Source organism: Acanthopagrus latus, chromosome 22 (genome assembly GCF_904848185.1).
Source record: "Acanthopagrus latus isolate v.2019 chromosome 22, fAcaLat1.1, whole genome shotgun sequence".
Lineage (NCBI taxonomy): Eukaryota > Metazoa > Chordata > Actinopteri > Spariformes > Sparidae > Acanthopagrus > Acanthopagrus latus.
This window is the reverse complement of record NC_051060.1, coordinates 2,699,111-2,716,198: the sequence shown is the minus strand read 5'-3', so window position 1 is coordinate 2,716,198 and position 17,088 is coordinate 2,699,111. Positions and strand designations below refer to the sequence as shown.

The window sequence follows — 17,088 nt, the reverse complement described above, 5'->3', positions numbered from 1 at the left end:
AGATAATTTGGTAACTAGCAGATTTTTTGGAGTGCCAAAATTCTTTTAACAACTTTTCATCAGACAAATCTGGAGATTCTATGTGCAAATTTTCAGGCAGATGGCGCTTAAATTGTAGGAGGAGTTTGAAAGAGTAGGTTTTGCATATGTGGTGATTTAGCGAACAAAATGTGCAGCAGAAGTAGCCGTGTCCTATGTCAGAAAACCCAGCTCTTTTCAGGTAACATATGGATATAAAGTTTTTGAATGTGTTATTTAAAATGTGGAAGTTACAGGGAAAAATGTGATTGCATCCATTTTTGGTATGGAAGAACTGTGTCCGATTCTATAGGTACCCAATAAAAATTTAAAGCTCTCAGCATAATAGTTTGGGTGAAATTAATGTTTGTTGTTTATCACATTGTAATCCAGCTCAGTGTAGGCAGGGATGTTTGGTTTCACAACACCGGGATCAATAAAGTATCTATCTATCTATCACCATGATTTATGATATCCGCACAACATAACATTCCAAGGTTAACTCCCCATAGCAACACACGACTACAAAAGGTTCATCAAATGATCACCATGAACTCTCTAGTCTGGCTTCATCTGCTGTCAGAGCACAGACAGGTTGTTGTAGCAGAGCACAGCTGCATCCAGCGCATTGATTACCTCCCAGGGGTAGACTGCAGCATGTGAGGCCATACCATGATACCTGTCACACTGGCAGACCCGAGACAAACAACACTTTCAGTCTGTATGCAGCTAAACAGCCAGTGCAGCTAAAGGTTTTAGACCTCTGATAAAACATGCACACAAGTACATGTTCCTGCCAGCGTGTGATACTGTTCTACAGGAAATGGTAATGATAATAATAATAATATTACATTGATGTTTTAGGGTACACAAAGACTCTTTACAGGTTAAAAAGCACAATAATAAAAACAATACACTAAAAATGTAGATTGAATGAGTTGGGAGTAATAGGTGGAACGGATTTTGGTAGAGGCTGCAAGGGCTGAGGGGGAGATGGATTTGAGGTTTCTGTGGGATATTTGCATTTGTTCTGTTGGGGTGGGGAGAGGGATGTCGATGTCCATGGTGACTGCAAGGTGGTCGAGATGTTGAGGCTGAGACTGGAGAGTTGATTTATAGTGAGACCAGTGGAGCATTGCAAGAAAATTGTAGCATACACTGCAGCTAACAAGGGCACTATGCAAAGACACCTACAGAACCACCACAGCTATCTATCTAAATCAACTGCACCTGTAAAGAAAACCCTGAAAGCCCTAACAATGCTGACAAATGCTCTTTTCACTTCAACTTTGTGTTCAGAATCGGCCTTATTGTCCACATGTGAACACAAACATAGAATTTACCTGTTTTGTATTTCTTTTAATGAACACACATTTAAAGACAGTCTAACACAGGCTCATCGGTTTTGGACTTTTAAATAAATAGTCTTTAAATCTCATCTAGTCTTATTCTCTAGAACGCAATAGCAGATCATATCGTCTTGTGAGCTGTGTGCGTCATCACACCCCTATCTGAGTCTGTTTGCTGAGAAATGTTGTTTTTGATTTGGTGATCAGGCATTAGCCATATGATTCATTCCTAATTACAATGCAATCTGTCCTGATGGTTGAGTTTGTTGTTTTATAGCTGAACATAAGTTTATAGCACCATTAATAATCAAAAGAGTTTGAAGACGTTTCATTTTGTTATGTGATGATATTATTAGATAATATTCTCCCTGTCTACCATCGTAAAGAAGACTGCGATGGACATCAAAAGGAAGAGAGGAGGAATAGGTTAGTCTGTTGTAATGTTGTCATTAAATCCCCATGAACTATGCATACAAACATGTTTGGATACTATTTCGAGCAACAGCAAATAAACTAATGTGCCCATTTGGAGAAATCCATCATTAGTCTGTTCTGTGAAATGTGTCGAGGTATTTTTTCATCAAAGCTTATACAACGTAGATATGTTGGGTTTTAGTCTGCTTGTCAACTACAATAGAGCTGGCACCAGAAATGTTGGAACGATGTCGACGTCATGCCCCTTCCTTCTTCATAGGTTGCTTGGTGAAGACATGGCAGAACACAGCAAGCTCATAATCATGGAGGTAAACACATTTGGATTAAAAATGGTTAAAATGTCATTTTCAAGAAGTTTCACGAGGAGGAGGAAACAGTAACACTGAATGTTAACATGATGCTTGCCCTTTCAGTTGACAGAATCAAAGATGTTTTTGAACTACTGCTTCTGCTGCTTAATGTCTGATTAGCAGTGTTTCATAAATGAAACACTACAAGATAGGGATAGTACTAACCAGTCCATGACCAAGTTAGTGTCAATTAAAAATTGAGACTGAGGATCTTACTGTGGAGCTGGGCTGCCTGATGACTAAGCAGTCACATAGAGTAAAACATGATGCAGTGCATCACATTACCAGTTTCCAAGTATAGTACACATAATAAAAATGAAAAATAGTACTGCAGGAGATCTGTATTGTGATATATACTCATGCTCGGCCACACAGGGCAGGCACGTGGCATCCTCTTTGGATGGGTGGGCCATAAACACCACATCCAGGCCCTCAAAGGCTCCGTCCCTTATCATATCAGTTGGACCACCACCATCCTCCTCAGCTAGGGTCCCCAGCACCATTACCTGTGGAGACACCATCGCTTTTATGCATCACAGCTGCACAATCTGTGGCCTATTAACATTTCTCACAAACTGCTTACTTAGAGGAAGAAACTTAAACATCTTTAACTGCACCATGGAGACTTTCACTCATTCAGTCACAGATTTTTTTCTGACTCATTGGAGGCCATAGTTTGATTATGTATTTTGTATTTGGGCTTCAACATAAATACAGCCTTTGTTGGGATTCCAACGCATAATGCATTCCAAAAGCAACATGTCACAGTAATATTCTTCTTTAGTAGTAATGAAGTAATACAACATGTGAATAATAACATTTCAATAATAGAGTACCACAACTGTGTCAAGTAGAGCGTTTCAATCTGATGTTGTTTCTGGGCTGTCTTCCTCCAAGAAACAGATCTCAAGCCAGTGTCTGAACCAGTGTGGCCACACCCAGTGTTCCAAAATCTATGGCAGAGTTATCTGCTGAGTGCACTTTTATTTGTTTTGTTGAAAAATATCCATGCCTTGTTCTGTGAACTTGCGGAGAGTACTTCTTAAACCTAGTCCCCGGAGCACACTTTAATTTACTTTCTTGAATCACACCATGCTTTCCTTGTTCTGTGAGAGATTTTTCTTTCATCATTTCAATATAAGCTATGTTGTGTTTCATATGACTGGGCCTACAACCAAAAATTATTCCTATCTCATAATATATCAGACTAGGATCCTTTGTCTGCCTGCTCATCCCTGTTTCCAGAGACTTTCTTTTATTTAAAAAGAACTAGGCTATTTAATTTTTCTATTAAGGTTATTTGCCATTTTGTTGAAAGTAACTCAAAAGCAGTGTAATAAGTAATATATTACTCTTGCCAAAAACTGAAGACAAGCAGCCAAATGACCAGGAATATTCTTAACTTAACCAAATAAGTCATCTGAGTTCAGTCAGTTTCCTGGAAACCAGACTGAAAACAAAAAGTACGAAGCCCAATAGGGAATATGACCTCTTAAGTGTCTGCCAATCACAGACTTCAGTCACTGACTGCAAAGATTTGACACCACATATTAAAAATGGTTACTTCATTTCAGTTCATCTTAATTTCCCCTAAATGAAGGCACTTGCACTGCAGTCTCTAGACTGCCAAATGGAAACCGCCTCAAGCTGAAAGTCAGCATATTCAAGTGCAGTCCAGTTTTTAAGATAATAGACTGCAATTTGGCACATTTCCAAGTGGTCAAATTTTGTAATTTACTACTTTACTTTTAGTGTTAATGTTTGATTGATTGATACATGTTGAAACAGACCAAACTGCAAAAATTCATAAATAAAGTCATTTTATTCAACAAGTTGTGTACTCAGCCTATCTGCACCTGTGCAGGGAACTCCTGTGTGTTCTCCAGCACAGCCGCAGCAGCTCCGACCTCAGCGATCAGGTTGTGTCCACACGCGTGTCCGATACCAGGCAGGGCGTCGTACTCACACAGGAAACCCACGCTGACCACGTCGCTGCCTGCGGTGGCTCCCCAGGTGGCTCTAAAGGCAGTCTCAAGTTTGAAGTGACTGTCGACCGTCCAGCCTTCCTCCTGACTGAAATACGTGACCAGTCTGTCATGAGCCTTGGTTTCCTCATAAGCCAGCTCCGGACAACTCCATATGTCCTGACTGAGTGCGTGGAGCTTTGCCTCGGCTTCATCTATACAGCAGCCGACTCTCTTCTTCACATCCAGCAGCAGCTCTGCTCTGTCAGACATCTTGATTTCCCTAGAGGAAATGCTGTGGTCATTAACCCTGGTGCTCTGGGACACTGTCTCCTCCTGATGCCAGCGTGCTGCAGTCAAACTATCTAAACTAAATAACCTCATGAGAGCTTTAAGTGAACGGCCTATTTTCACAACAGCCCACACACACAACACTGTGTAATGCTTCAACAGTCTCTGACAAATGCCAACTGAAGGGGCACCTGCAGTCTCCTCTTCATGAGGCGTCAGACTGTGGAAACAGCTGTTTATTGTCCAAAATGTGGCTGTGGAGGAACTTTGAGCACTGACAATATAACCCTGATGATTTTAGAAGAAAATTACATTCAGTTCAAACAAGTGTCATCTTCTCATCCTTTACAGACCAACTGAAAACCATGTTGGTATTATTTTGGTTTAAATTACGCAAGAATGTTTCACCTAACACAGGTGTGTCAAATCTTATATGAAAACATATGGACAAGACAAGGCCATAACTTACTGATTGACTGATTTTTACTAGTTACTTACTAGTTTTGATTGTACACTATGTGGTCACCAGAGAGACTGATAAAGTGATTTCAGCATCTTTTTAAAATTGCCCAAATGGACAAAATGATGAACAGACAATGTCAGTCAAGTTTCAGAGAGGAGCAGGTGAACGCTAAAGGACTGATGATTGACATGAATACTCCATTGTCATATCAACAGGCTTTATCAAGAGCTTTTGATGCTGTTGATCACAATATTGTTAATATTAAAGTAATATTCAAGAGACAGTGTGTTTCTTACTACTCCAGTACTCATCAAGTACACAAAAACAAAACACAATATGACATGCTGACATTGACTTTTATTTTTCACAACAACGGTTTTTTTTATAACCCTGAATGTAACCTTGATCATTCATCAACGGATCTGGTCAGGTTGGTTTTGATCACATTTGTATGTCTTTGTCCCCTCAGACCTGCCAGGAAGGTCTGAGGTTTGGGTACGTTGCTCTCACCGTCTCTCTTGCTTTGACAGGTGACGTTCTTTGGCAGCCAGGTCTGAGTGACGTTTTCCCGTCTCATGTGGCTCAGATCAGTCTGCACTGAGTGTGTTACTTTGGTGCAGACATCAGTCTCCAGGGACAAAAAACACAAAATGTATATTTTATCAAGTTAGCAAGACTCTTTATGTCAGAACCCAAGCAGATTGCTATATATGCAGTAACTAAGTCAATATAATTTCTCACTGAAATGCATCGAATGAACGGTGATTCACCTGTCTGATAGCTTTTCTACGCAGCTCCCACTCATTCCACTCATATGATTTGACGACGTTTGTCTCCACTGGGTGGAGGTCAGTCTGTGTGCCGCTCTCACACTTGATTGGCTTCACCAGTAAACTCTCTCCTGGCTGCATCTGCAAAACACAAGGCAGCAGCTGAGTTTGGATCAAATTCCCTGTGAAGTCAGAGTATGAAAGTGTGTGCAGTCCTGTCAGCCATGGTAATACTGTCCAGACTACCATCACATAGAGCTATAGACCTTTTCAATAAATATAAATAATAGTGACACAAGTAATACATTTTCAGATCCTACATGCAACTTTCATCAATATACTCTGAGTTGCTGGTGAGCTGAACATTTATTGTGGGTGTCCAAAATTTGGAAGTCATGAAGAATACCTGTGGCTCCAAAACTGAAAGGTACGTTTTAAGAATATTTTTGTGGAGGAGCTGCTGACCTCAGAGTAAGGACTGAGGCTGGGGAACTGTTGGTAGAGTTTGAGGAGCTGAATGAGTTCAGGGGAGCACTTGACTTTCTCTGCCACCTCTGCAATGAAGGTGTCTGGACTGGAGGCAAATTTCAAGGCAGCTTCTTTGGAGCTGAAAACATAGAGCTTCTCTTTGTGTTTGAGGACTCCAACATGTGGATTACCTGCAAAAGAAGTGTCAAGATTATACATTTAATGAACAGAGTTGATTATTGATTTTCTTTACACACTTAAAAGACCTGTTGGTTCATACCAGCATATTCATATCATTATTTTTTTATTCTTTGTGCCTTAGACACATTAACTTATGTTTGTATTACATTTTCATACATTTTACATTTGGTTTTCTTTAAGTAGCGTAAATGTCAGATGAAATGTCCTGGTGTGTTTGATGGGATTTTGAGGGGTGTGTGGCCTGTTTGGTCCACACGAGTCCACAACCCTTCTAAAGACAGCCTCCTCTATTGACTTGTAATCCAACCTGATGAAGGTCTGAGTACCAAAACGTTGCTGTCAATAAACTTAATTGCAAGTGTGCAGGAGTGTTTTTCCTGATTTTGTTGGCCCTCAGTCTTCCCCTACATACCTGACATTCTTAAGGAGCAAAAACTGTTTTTTTGTTGTTTTTTGTAATTAAATAAAGCAATTTCAGACCACTTTGGACCCTCATTATTATCATATATAAACTCACAAAAGGCTTCATGACAAAAGTTACTAAATAAGTCTACTGAGGTGTACCTACAACCATTAGATCTGGGTAGAGTCATTGAGTTGGTTTTGATGCTCTTCTGATTTTACTTTGATTTGGTGGTGCACAAATTCTAAGTCTCTTCTAATGGAAGGGAAAAACCTGCAACACAGGCTGTAAGAGACAACATGGATCTGAGCCACTCAATCTAATGATCTTCTAACAGACCTACAAGATGCTGGTAGGATTATAGCTGGCCTGGGAACACTTGAGGAGAATGACATGGCAGGGGAAACGGACAGTCTGAGTGGCTGTTCAGAAGAGATATATGAAGACTTTTGCCCTCACACGTGGTGAGATGACACTATTTCCCCTTGTTTGTCAGTAGCATGCTGAGATATTTAGCCATATGCCTGAATTTGACAAAGAAGGACCATCCAAACAGTAATTGTGTATCAGGCAAACAGCACCTGGAGGCACGCAGGTAGTCGAGTGATTAGAGTGCATGCCACATACACAGCTGACCCTGGTTCTAATCCTGGCCAGCAGACCTTTGCTGCATGTCACACCCCCTCTCTCCCTCATTTCATAATCTATCCACTGTCTAAATACAGGTGTCTATGCCTAAAAAACTCTTTTAAAAAAGGAAATCAGCACCTGGAAGTAGTAGTCCATCTCTGTTCACAAGTGTATAGCCACACACTCCATCATATTGTAATGGGATCTCATTAAAACTGGCTGTTGTTTCAGGCAGGAGCCATTCCTGTGTCTTCATCTCAGCTGGAACAATACACTCATCTGAAAAACAACAATTGAATAAAACAACTGCAGTTCAGTGCTTTACACGCTGACATCCCACATGTGTTGGTGACATCAGCCATACCTGAGGACTCAATCATTCTCTGTTCATCTGTCTTCACCTCTGATGTCCCCAGCAGGCCATCCAAATAAGCTTCCGAGAAGAGTTTGGCCTGAGAGGCAGTGAAGGGCTGCAGATTGAGCCTGATGTTATTGAGGATGTTCAGCAGCTCCACCTCGTCCTGAAGTCCAATCCAAAGCTGTGACACGGCCTTAAACGCTGGCTGAAAGACAATATGAGGAATGATCGAAACAAGGAGGTAAAAAGACACGTCAAAACCAGACTCGTAAAAACTCAAGCAATTCATGATTTTTTGAATATATTATATAGTATTTGTAATGCACCTCTTAATTTATTCTGCAGCTTTTTTTTTTTTTATCAAAGATGTGATTGAATTGATGAAAAGCACATAAAGAAAATGTCAAAGGAAAAATGAATTTAAAGGAATGGTTCAACATGATCAGAAATGCGTTTCTTTGCTGTCTTCCTGAGAGTGCTAAGGGATGACTGATATCGGTATAATGTCTGTGTGTTGATTCTGGAGGTTGCAGGGGGAAACAGGAAGTCTGGCTCAGTATAAAGTGAAGAACTACACCCACCAGCAGCTTTAAAGGAATAGTTGGTGTTTTTTGAAGTGGGGTCATATAAAGTACATATCTATAGTTGATCTGTTCCCTACAGTAATCATCGATCAGCACAGCCTCAGTTTGGAGAAGCAGAGAGCCGCTCCAGCCCAGACGCTCAGCTTTGTACTGCAGTAAATGGATTCCAGCGAATTTTAACCACCTAAAACAAGGCTCACCTAAAAAATCTATAGCACTACATTTTCTCAACCATAGAACCTCCAGATCCCTATGCTGAAACTCTGACCCAAACAGGTTATCTGCAAGCAGCAAAATACAGTGCAAGGCCCAGCTGCACTAATGTGTAGGGATACAGAGGTTCAACAGTTGAAAAAATGTAGCACCAAAAGAAAGGGCGGTCTGACGGTGAGGTAAAGCGGTGTGAATTTTACAACGTACACTTGAAGTGTTATTTTTTAAGGTGAGCCTTGTTTTAGGTGGTTTATTTCTCTTTTTCTCTGGACTCTGTTCACTGCAGTACAAAGCTGAGCGTCTGGGCTGGAGCGGCTCTCTGCTTCTCCAAACTGAGGCTGTGCTGATCAGTGATTACAGTAGGAAACAGATCCACTATAGATATGTACTTTATATGACCCCACTTCAAAAAAACACAAACTATCCCTTTAAGACTGAGGAGTCACGCACACACACCCACACACATAGAGGTTTGTGGTAATAGGGTGAGTTACATACTGGAAACAGTTCCAGCATGAACATTTATCCCCCCAAAAACCACAAGTTAGAATTCTGACATTTCTGATGAGAAACATGATGTTCAGTGAGCTTTAGATGTGTTGGTAGGTGTACCCTTACACTACAAGTATACTTATTTTATACTAAAACTGAGGCAGTATACTTGAAGTGTACTTTTTATATACTATATTTTATATACTTAAGAAAAGTATAGTGAAGTATACTTGACTTATACTGAAAAGTATGGGTTGTGGGTTAATTCACATCCTTGCTCTGTGGTTAAATTGTGTCGAGTTAACAAAAATGATAAAAATGATGTGAAGGGGTGTTTCCCGGGAGAGACTTCCCATCTGTTAAGTTGTTAGAGTGTGTGGAAAAAACTGGCAAATCTCTGGCTAGAATTAGCAATTTACAAATACTAATACTTAGTACATCTTCATCAAAGTGCAGATTAAGATCAAGCCATTGACTTGTGCTTACATTTAAGTTAACAGAGTAAAAATGTTTTTTCTGCACACATTTGCATTGAGGTATTACCACTGTTATACACTTACATGTTAATAGACTAAAATGTGGACTAGAAGTACACTAGTAGTATATAGGTGAGTTTACTTGTTGTATACTTGAAAGTGTCATGTCATGTCATTGTCCATAACCGCTTATCCCTTTCCATGGGGTCGCAGGGTGTTGCTCTACTTCTGTAAACTTAAAATGACCTCATACATTATACTTAAAGTATACTTTTATAAACTTAAAATGTTCCAATTTAGTCTGAAGAGGTATTCAATTAGTATACTTTCTAGTACGCTACAAGTACATGGTCCATAGTATACGGTACTTGCTATACTTATACTCAAGCATACTTAATAAAATGAACTTCTAGCATACTACTTTTACTAAGGGTAGTCTTGACCTTTGGATGGAGGTAAACTATATCCTGGCCCTGTATACATCTGACATTAACATGCCTCTTAGTTTCTTCGATCACTAGTGAGGGCTGTAAATCAAGATTCACCTTCAGAAGTGGTCGGGGCCTCATGTAACCACATTCTTTGAGCAGTTAGGTGCTATCAGAGACAGTGTTTAACAAGTTTATCATTAAAAACTTTGTGAAACGCTGTCTCTGATAATTTCTTAATTTTTGGGGCCATCTTGTAAATGTGGCAGATGCTCCACATTATGTTCTTTCTTTGGATAATACATGGTGTCCATTTGTCCCAGCATTTGGCTACTTCTGTTGCCCTGCTGTTTAAAGACAACCAACAGTACATCCAACTCCATACTGAACACACAGACATAAGTGCGATCACATCTCCTTATCTTATATTGAAGAGGAATGTGCATTTCCCAAAACACATAGACCTATTTCTCTCAGAGCTCATTTAACAAGACATAACAACAGTAGAAACCAAATAGGTGACCAAGACACTTACAAAAGCTTTTGCAGTGGGTACAGCTGTCTTTGAATGCATGGTTTCTTTGAGCAGCTTCATCTGCGATGAGAACTCAGACTGCATAATCTCAAAGTGTTTGGCACATAAATGTGCATCAGCCTGGTGAACAGAAAACATAATACATTTATCCAGAGTTTACCTGCCTTCTTTTAATCAATAAGCTGTTAAATTGGGGTTGTGTATAATTTCACATGCTAATAGTAACAGATGTAAGAAGTCGACATTTGCAGAAACCATAAGCATTAGCAGTGACTGTGACCTCACCAGTAACACGCTGAGGAAGGCCTCATGCTGCCTGACATTGTAGAGAGCCTGTTTGAGCCGGAGGATGGGCACGTCACACTCTTCACACTGACTGTCAGGGTCTGTTAGCTTCTCCAGCACAGCTGTGTATTTCTGCGCCAGACTCTGTGAGAGACGCAGCTCCTCCTCTAAGCCTGTACTGGTGACTCGAAGAACCTCGCTACTAGCTGCAGGGACTGTGGAGAAAATGTAAAGGTACCACACGCAGTATTAATCATAAGTGAAAAACACGAGTGTGATGATGTAGCTGAAGACACAAAAGCAATGAATGTGAAAACAGCCTTCTAGTGTCAAACAAGAAGAAACATATTTTCACTTGGTCTTTAAATATTATTATTATTATTCGATTCTGTTATGATTAAACCTTGTCCTGAGTATATCAAAACACTGGAGCCGCATGTGGACACTTCTTTATCTACAAAGCAGAGGTTACTGTTTGGGCCTCAGATTTAAACCTAATTTCCCAGGAAATGTCTTATGATAGTAAACACTGAATGCTGCCAATGTGACTTCTGCGAAATGAGGTTGAACCTGCTCAGTTGGGTGCAGTAAGACGTTTCTCTCTGAACCCAGCTAGCAACACTATGTGATCTACTCAGGAGGTTGTGTTTTTACATAGAAACTCTGTCAGAGTGATAAAGGTCCCATATGATGCATATTTTCACGCCTGTGTATCATATATTTTGATGTTTTCACAGTAATTATATCACATATGGAGCTGCTTTTTACTCCAGAGAGAAAAGTAAATCTTACTCTTTACACCCTGCGGCCATCTGACAGAAGATACAGAAGTATCTGCTGCCATACCACCAGACTACAGAGCAGCTTCATTCCTCCCCATCAACACCACACTTTATGAAATGGATTGTTTTATTTTTTTCAGTGAATGTAGCATAAAATGACTCAAAGCCAGTGTGGTTTTTGAAACCCTGGTATTGTAAAAATGATTAATAAATTCACCTTGTACCTTCAGGTAAGAATTATTTTGCTGCTTCTCTGTCAAATCTGCTCTGGTGCCCTTTTTAAAAGATAGAGGACTATAGCAGATTTCGCTGATTGTTTCACCACATCTAATTATAATACTCCTGTGTGTAAGGCACTTTTAATAACATCGAACAACCTGCTTCTTAAGTCAGCAGGCTGGTGCACTGTACCTAGTTTATAGAGGTCAGTCTTCTCTTGTCTCTTGTCGTTGGCTCTGTTGAAGAGACGGATCCCTGTGACAATCATGGTGAGCTCACGGAGCTGCTGCTCCTTGTCTTTCTTCAAGAGTACCATGAAGGATCCCAGTTCAGTCTGAGGGAAGACACTCTGCAGGACAGCTGGGACAAGAGCAGAGGAGGAGAAGACAGCAGTCGGGATATCATCATCATTATCAGGGCATTGTACAGTGAATGGCTATAGTATACGCAGGTGTTTGCTCTCATTCAGAACCAACAGCTTTAGGGAGGTCCAACACCTTTCTACCAAGTGAACACATTTAAATGTACTTTAATCTTTCAGTCAAGTTACTGAATACAAATTCACTGATTAATAAACTTGAGGGGAGGTTGGTACAGTTCACAGATATGGGCCGTGCTGTCTGGAGAACTGGAACATCATTTGTGAGTTATTGAAAAGGGAGGCGCTGCTCTTAACCCTGCAATACAGTGAGTGTTGTTTTGTCACTGTACTTTTAATGATCATCAAACAGCAAGTGTGAACCTGTAGCCTCTTGCACAGTGCTGGCATCTGTAGGTGAGCCCATGCCGGAACGCAGCAGGATATATGAAACCATCTTGCAGTACAAAGCGTCTAACTCCTCCCGTGTCTTCACCCTGCTGTCGGTGATCTCTCTGCTCACTAGGCTCAGGTTGGACTCCACCAGCTGGTGGATGTCCTCCAGAAACTCCCCTGCACAAACACACAGCACCTGCTTTGTGAAATGTATGTTAGAACAGAACTTCTCTCTCTCCTGTGCCTACTTGTGTGTAAATATGTAGTTTTTTAAGAAGTTACAACATAACATATCTGATTCATTCCACGACAAAATGCTAACACGTGTATTCTGTGTATTCCACTCCTGTATCTGCAAACAGTTCAACACACTGTAGTCTGTCTATAACTGTGGCCTCTTAATGTTGGCAGGCATAACACAGCATTGCAATCATCCAAACACAACCAATGAAGACATGTGTGACAGGTTCAGCGCCTTTCTTTAACTGGTAAAAACTGGTTTAATGCTGCAAGATAAAAACCACATCTGGTTTTAACACCCATTTCTTATCATTTTCAGACACAGAAACCAACAACAATAGTATGTCTTTTCATACAGTGACACTTACGTCTGGACGTGTAATTCATGTCAAAATACACTTGCATTTTGATGGTGTCGAGGGACGGACTGCATTTCTCCATCAATTTATCCAGACACAGCTGCATCACAGATGGAGATTAGAAAGACAGCCAAGTTTTCACAGTATTGCTTCACGTACATGTTTGAAGTTAATAAACCAGATGGACTAAAACACTTGACTGAACACTCAACTGGTTTAAATCTGACCACTACTAGACTAACAATAAATGAAAAATGCCTGTCAGTGTGATTAAGAGACATCTTTATGTTGGAGGATATAATTTAAAGTACATTTTAACAGTTAACAGAATAAACAGAACATGAAAAACTGAGCTCATTTAACATCTCTAATAGGTTTTCTATGTGCTGTCTTATCATAGTATTCTGGTGGGGTGGCCCAGTCCAGCATCAGAAATGCCTTTCGTGTTTAAAAGTATGCCAAAATACATTTTGGGTTAATTTCCTAAAGTTGGCCGATGCTGCAGGAAAAACTACACCGAGTTCATACAATAATAATAAAAATACAGTGAGTCACCTCCTCCAGTCGCTGGATGTCCTGTTTGGTCAGAGTCCGATCATCATTAAAGCCGTTTCTTGGGTCCAGCACCACAGCTTTCACCTGAGGATGATGCAGAAGAGGAGCGGCTGCTCAGAACCATCCACACGGTGGCAGGCTTTAACAACATGTGCTTCAACTCTTCTGTTGTATATAACATTTTTATAACATTTACAACATGCGTGTATCAGCTGAACTGCTGCTGTCTATCTAACTCGATAACAAGCCTTAGCCAACTAGCTCGACGGGCAGCAGGTAACGTTAGCTGTGGGTGAGCTCACTGACCATGAAGGCCACCAGAGTGTCGGACACCTGCTGTCCTCTGTGTGCGCACTGCTGCACCACTTCACGGATGATCCTCTTGATGACGCTCTCTGCCTGAGCTCTGGACATCTCTGCGGACTCACAGTCTCACCTGAACCACGGGTAGAACGATAAAAGTATCGATGTAACAGAGGAGCTACAGCGACAACGGCCCCGTAGAACGCTGGTTGTTATAGTAACAGTCAACCAATGACGTCATCAAGCCGAAGCAACGCCCCTTTTCCGGTGGGCCATATTGTTTTTTTTTTTTTCATAAAAACGTTGCTATAGTGAATGAAGAGACAAATAATTATTGATCCCGTTTGAATAGTGTCATGAATCACACTTACGATGTTTGTCAGTTCAAAAGATTATTTTTCCACCTGACAAAGTCTCGAACTCAGACTTTTCTCCTTTCTTTATTAACAAGAGCACAACAAACAGTCATCGATACGCATCAAACTCAGATCACAGCCAGGGAGGTCTCAAATCAAAAGTCTCCAGTCGTTTCTGCTGTACTGCTTGAGCTTTAGTTGCCTATATTTGGCTTTATTGATATGACACAATCCTGAAATGACTAACATATTGATTATATAATTATGTATCATCATTGTCAGTGTTATCAACAATATATCGAGATACATCTCTCCAGAATGTGCTTGTATAGGGACCCAAACCAGAACGGATGCAGCATTGTTTCTGGATGAGCTCCACGCAGTGAAACATCAGTTAACACAGATGTCTTTATCAAACTTAAGATGATAGTGGCGAACAGGATAACATCCATGTATGACTTTGAAATAACTTCCCTTAATTTACGAGTAAAGATATTTGTAGGTATATATTTGTATGGAATATCAATTCAAGTTACCAACAAATCTGTCCCAGTGCGACACAACAGAAGGAGCAGTGGTGACTTCAATTTTTGAATTGATGAGCACGTTATGATTATTGTTTCTTACTGTAAAGGACTAACAGACACTACCCACTGAGGTCAAGCTGGGGTCAAGTGATTTTAAATATACTGATGTGTTAGCTCCTTTAAGAAGAGATAAAAATACAGATGGAATGGCATCCATAACTGTGGAACGCTCTTTCGGGGTTGTAATTATAAAGACTCCACAGCCAATCATTTTGTTTAATGTTCACTAAACCCGTAACCTAAATATTGTAGAGCTGTTCCTGTATATTAGCAGAAGTGAACCAGAACAAACTCTCCTTTCACATAACTGCAGTTGTCAATATGAGCAGATTTATTGTGATTTCAACTTTTTTTACGACCTTCTCTGCGCCCAGTTGGCCCCATGTTGGTTTTGGTGATGCAAGTTGAGTGAGACGATGTAGTTCACTGAGCGCTTTCACACTAAACCAGACTTTTTAGTTAAATTATAACAACAATGTGACTTTGACTTGTAAAATTATCTTTTAAATGAACAAACATATGGTCATATTCATCATATGTCCATTTACATTTAGGGTACTGTTGTCCAAAGTGACATACACACGTACAGTGGGGCAAATAAGTATTTAGTCAACCACTAATTGTGCAATTTCTCCCACTTGAAAAGATTAGAGAGGCCTGTAATTGTCAACATGGGTAAACCTCAACCATGAGAGACAGAATGTGGGGGAAAAAAAAAAAAAACAGAAAATCACATTGTTTGATTTTTAAAGAATTTATTTGCAAATCATGGTGGAAAATAAGTATTTGGTCAATACCAAAAGTTCATCTCAATACTTTGTTATGTACCCTTTGTTGGCAATAACGGAGGCCAAACGTTTTCTGTAACTCTTCGCAAGCTTTTCACACACTGTTGCTGGTATTTTGGCCCATTCCTCCATGCAGATCTCCTCTAGAGCAGTGATGTTTTGGGGCTGTCATTGGGCAACACGGACTTTCAACTCCCTCCACAGATTTTCTATGGGGTTGAGATCTGGAGACTGGCTAGGCCACTCCAGGACCTTGAAATGCTTCTTACGAAGCCACTCCTTTGTTGCCCTGGCTGTGTGTTTGGGATCATTGTCATGCTGAAAGACCCAGCCACGTCTCATCTTCAATGCCCTTGCTGATGGAAGGAGATTTTCACTCAAAATCTCACGATACATGGCCCCATTCATTCTTTCCTTTACACAGATCAGTCGTCCTGGTCCCTTTGCAGAAAAACAGCCCCAAAGCATGATGTTTCCACCCCCATGCTTCACAGTGGGTATGGTGTTCTTCGGATGCAATTCAGTATTCTTTCTCCTCCAAACACGAGAACCTGTGTTTCTACCAAAAAGTTCTATTTTGGTTTCATCTGACCATAACACATTCTCCCAGTCCTCTTCTGGATCATCCAAATGCTCTCTAGCGAACCGCAGACGGGCCTGGACGTGTACTGGCTTCAGCAGGGGGACACGTCTGGCAGTGCAGGATTTGAGTCCCTGGCGGCGCATTGTGTTACTGATAGTAGCCTTTGTTACTGTGGTCCCAGCTCTCTGTAGGTCATTCACTAGGTCCCCCCGTGTGGTTCTGGGATTTTTGCTCACCGTTCTTGTTATCATTTTGACGCCACGGGGTGAGATCTTGCATGGAGCCCCAGATCGAGGGAGATTATCAGTGGTCTTGTATGTCTTCCATTTTCTAATAATTGCTCCCACAGTTGATTTCTTTACACCAAGCGTTTTACCTATTGCAGATTCAGTCTTCCCAGCTTGGTGCAGGTCTACAATTTTGTCTCTGGTGTCCTTCGACAGCTCTTTGGTCTTGGCCATAGTGGAGTTTGGAGTGTGACTGACTGAGGTTGTGGACAGGTGTCTTTTATACCGATAATGAGTTAAAACAGGTGCCATTAATACAGGTAACGAGTGGAGCCTCGTTAGACCTCATTAGAAGAAGTTAGACCTCTTTGACAGCCAGAAATCTTGCTTCTTTGTAGCTGACCAAATACTTATTTTCCACTCTAATTTGGAAATAAATTCTTTAAAAATCAAACAATGTGATTTTCTGTTTTTTTTCCACATTCTGTCTCTCATGGTTGAGGTTTACCCATGTTGACAATTACAGGCCTCTCTAATCTTTTCAAGTAGGAGAACTTGCACAATTGGTGGTTGACTAAATACTTATTTGCCCCACTGTACGTACATATACATAAGTTGTGCT

General features: G+C 40.6%; 2 protein-coding genes across 2 annotated transcripts; both read right to left on the bottom strand.

The window, feature by feature from the left end:
- Positions 1-597: 597 nt before the first annotated feature.
- Positions 598-4,655, bottom strand: LOC119012978 (peptidase M20 domain-containing protein 2-like). Its single transcript, XM_037087260.1, has 3 exons — positions 4,009-4,655; positions 2,510-2,658; positions 598-697 (listed from the first exon to the last, which is right to left on the bottom strand). Exons 1-3 carry the CDS (start codon positions 4,498-4,500, stop codon positions 598-600), a joined length of 741 nt encoding a protein of 246 aa, XP_036943155.1. The 5' UTR covers positions 4,501-4,655.
- A 552-nt stretch (positions 4,656-5,207) lies between these two features.
- On the bottom strand, positions 5,208-14,036 carry cfap206 (cilia and flagella associated protein 206). The gene is made up of 12 exons (XM_037087546.1): positions 13,929-14,036; positions 13,623-13,706; positions 13,077-13,167; positions 12,457-12,645; positions 11,907-12,074; positions 10,714-10,928; positions 10,429-10,548; positions 7,707-7,905; positions 7,481-7,621; positions 6,106-6,299; positions 5,641-5,781; positions 5,208-5,498 (listed from the first exon to the last, which is right to left on the bottom strand). Exons 1-12 carry the CDS (start codon positions 14,034-14,036, stop codon positions 5,277-5,279), a joined length of 1,872 nt encoding a protein of 623 aa, XP_036943441.1. The 3' UTR covers positions 5,208-5,276.
- Positions 14,037-17,088: the final 3,052 nt, after the last annotated feature.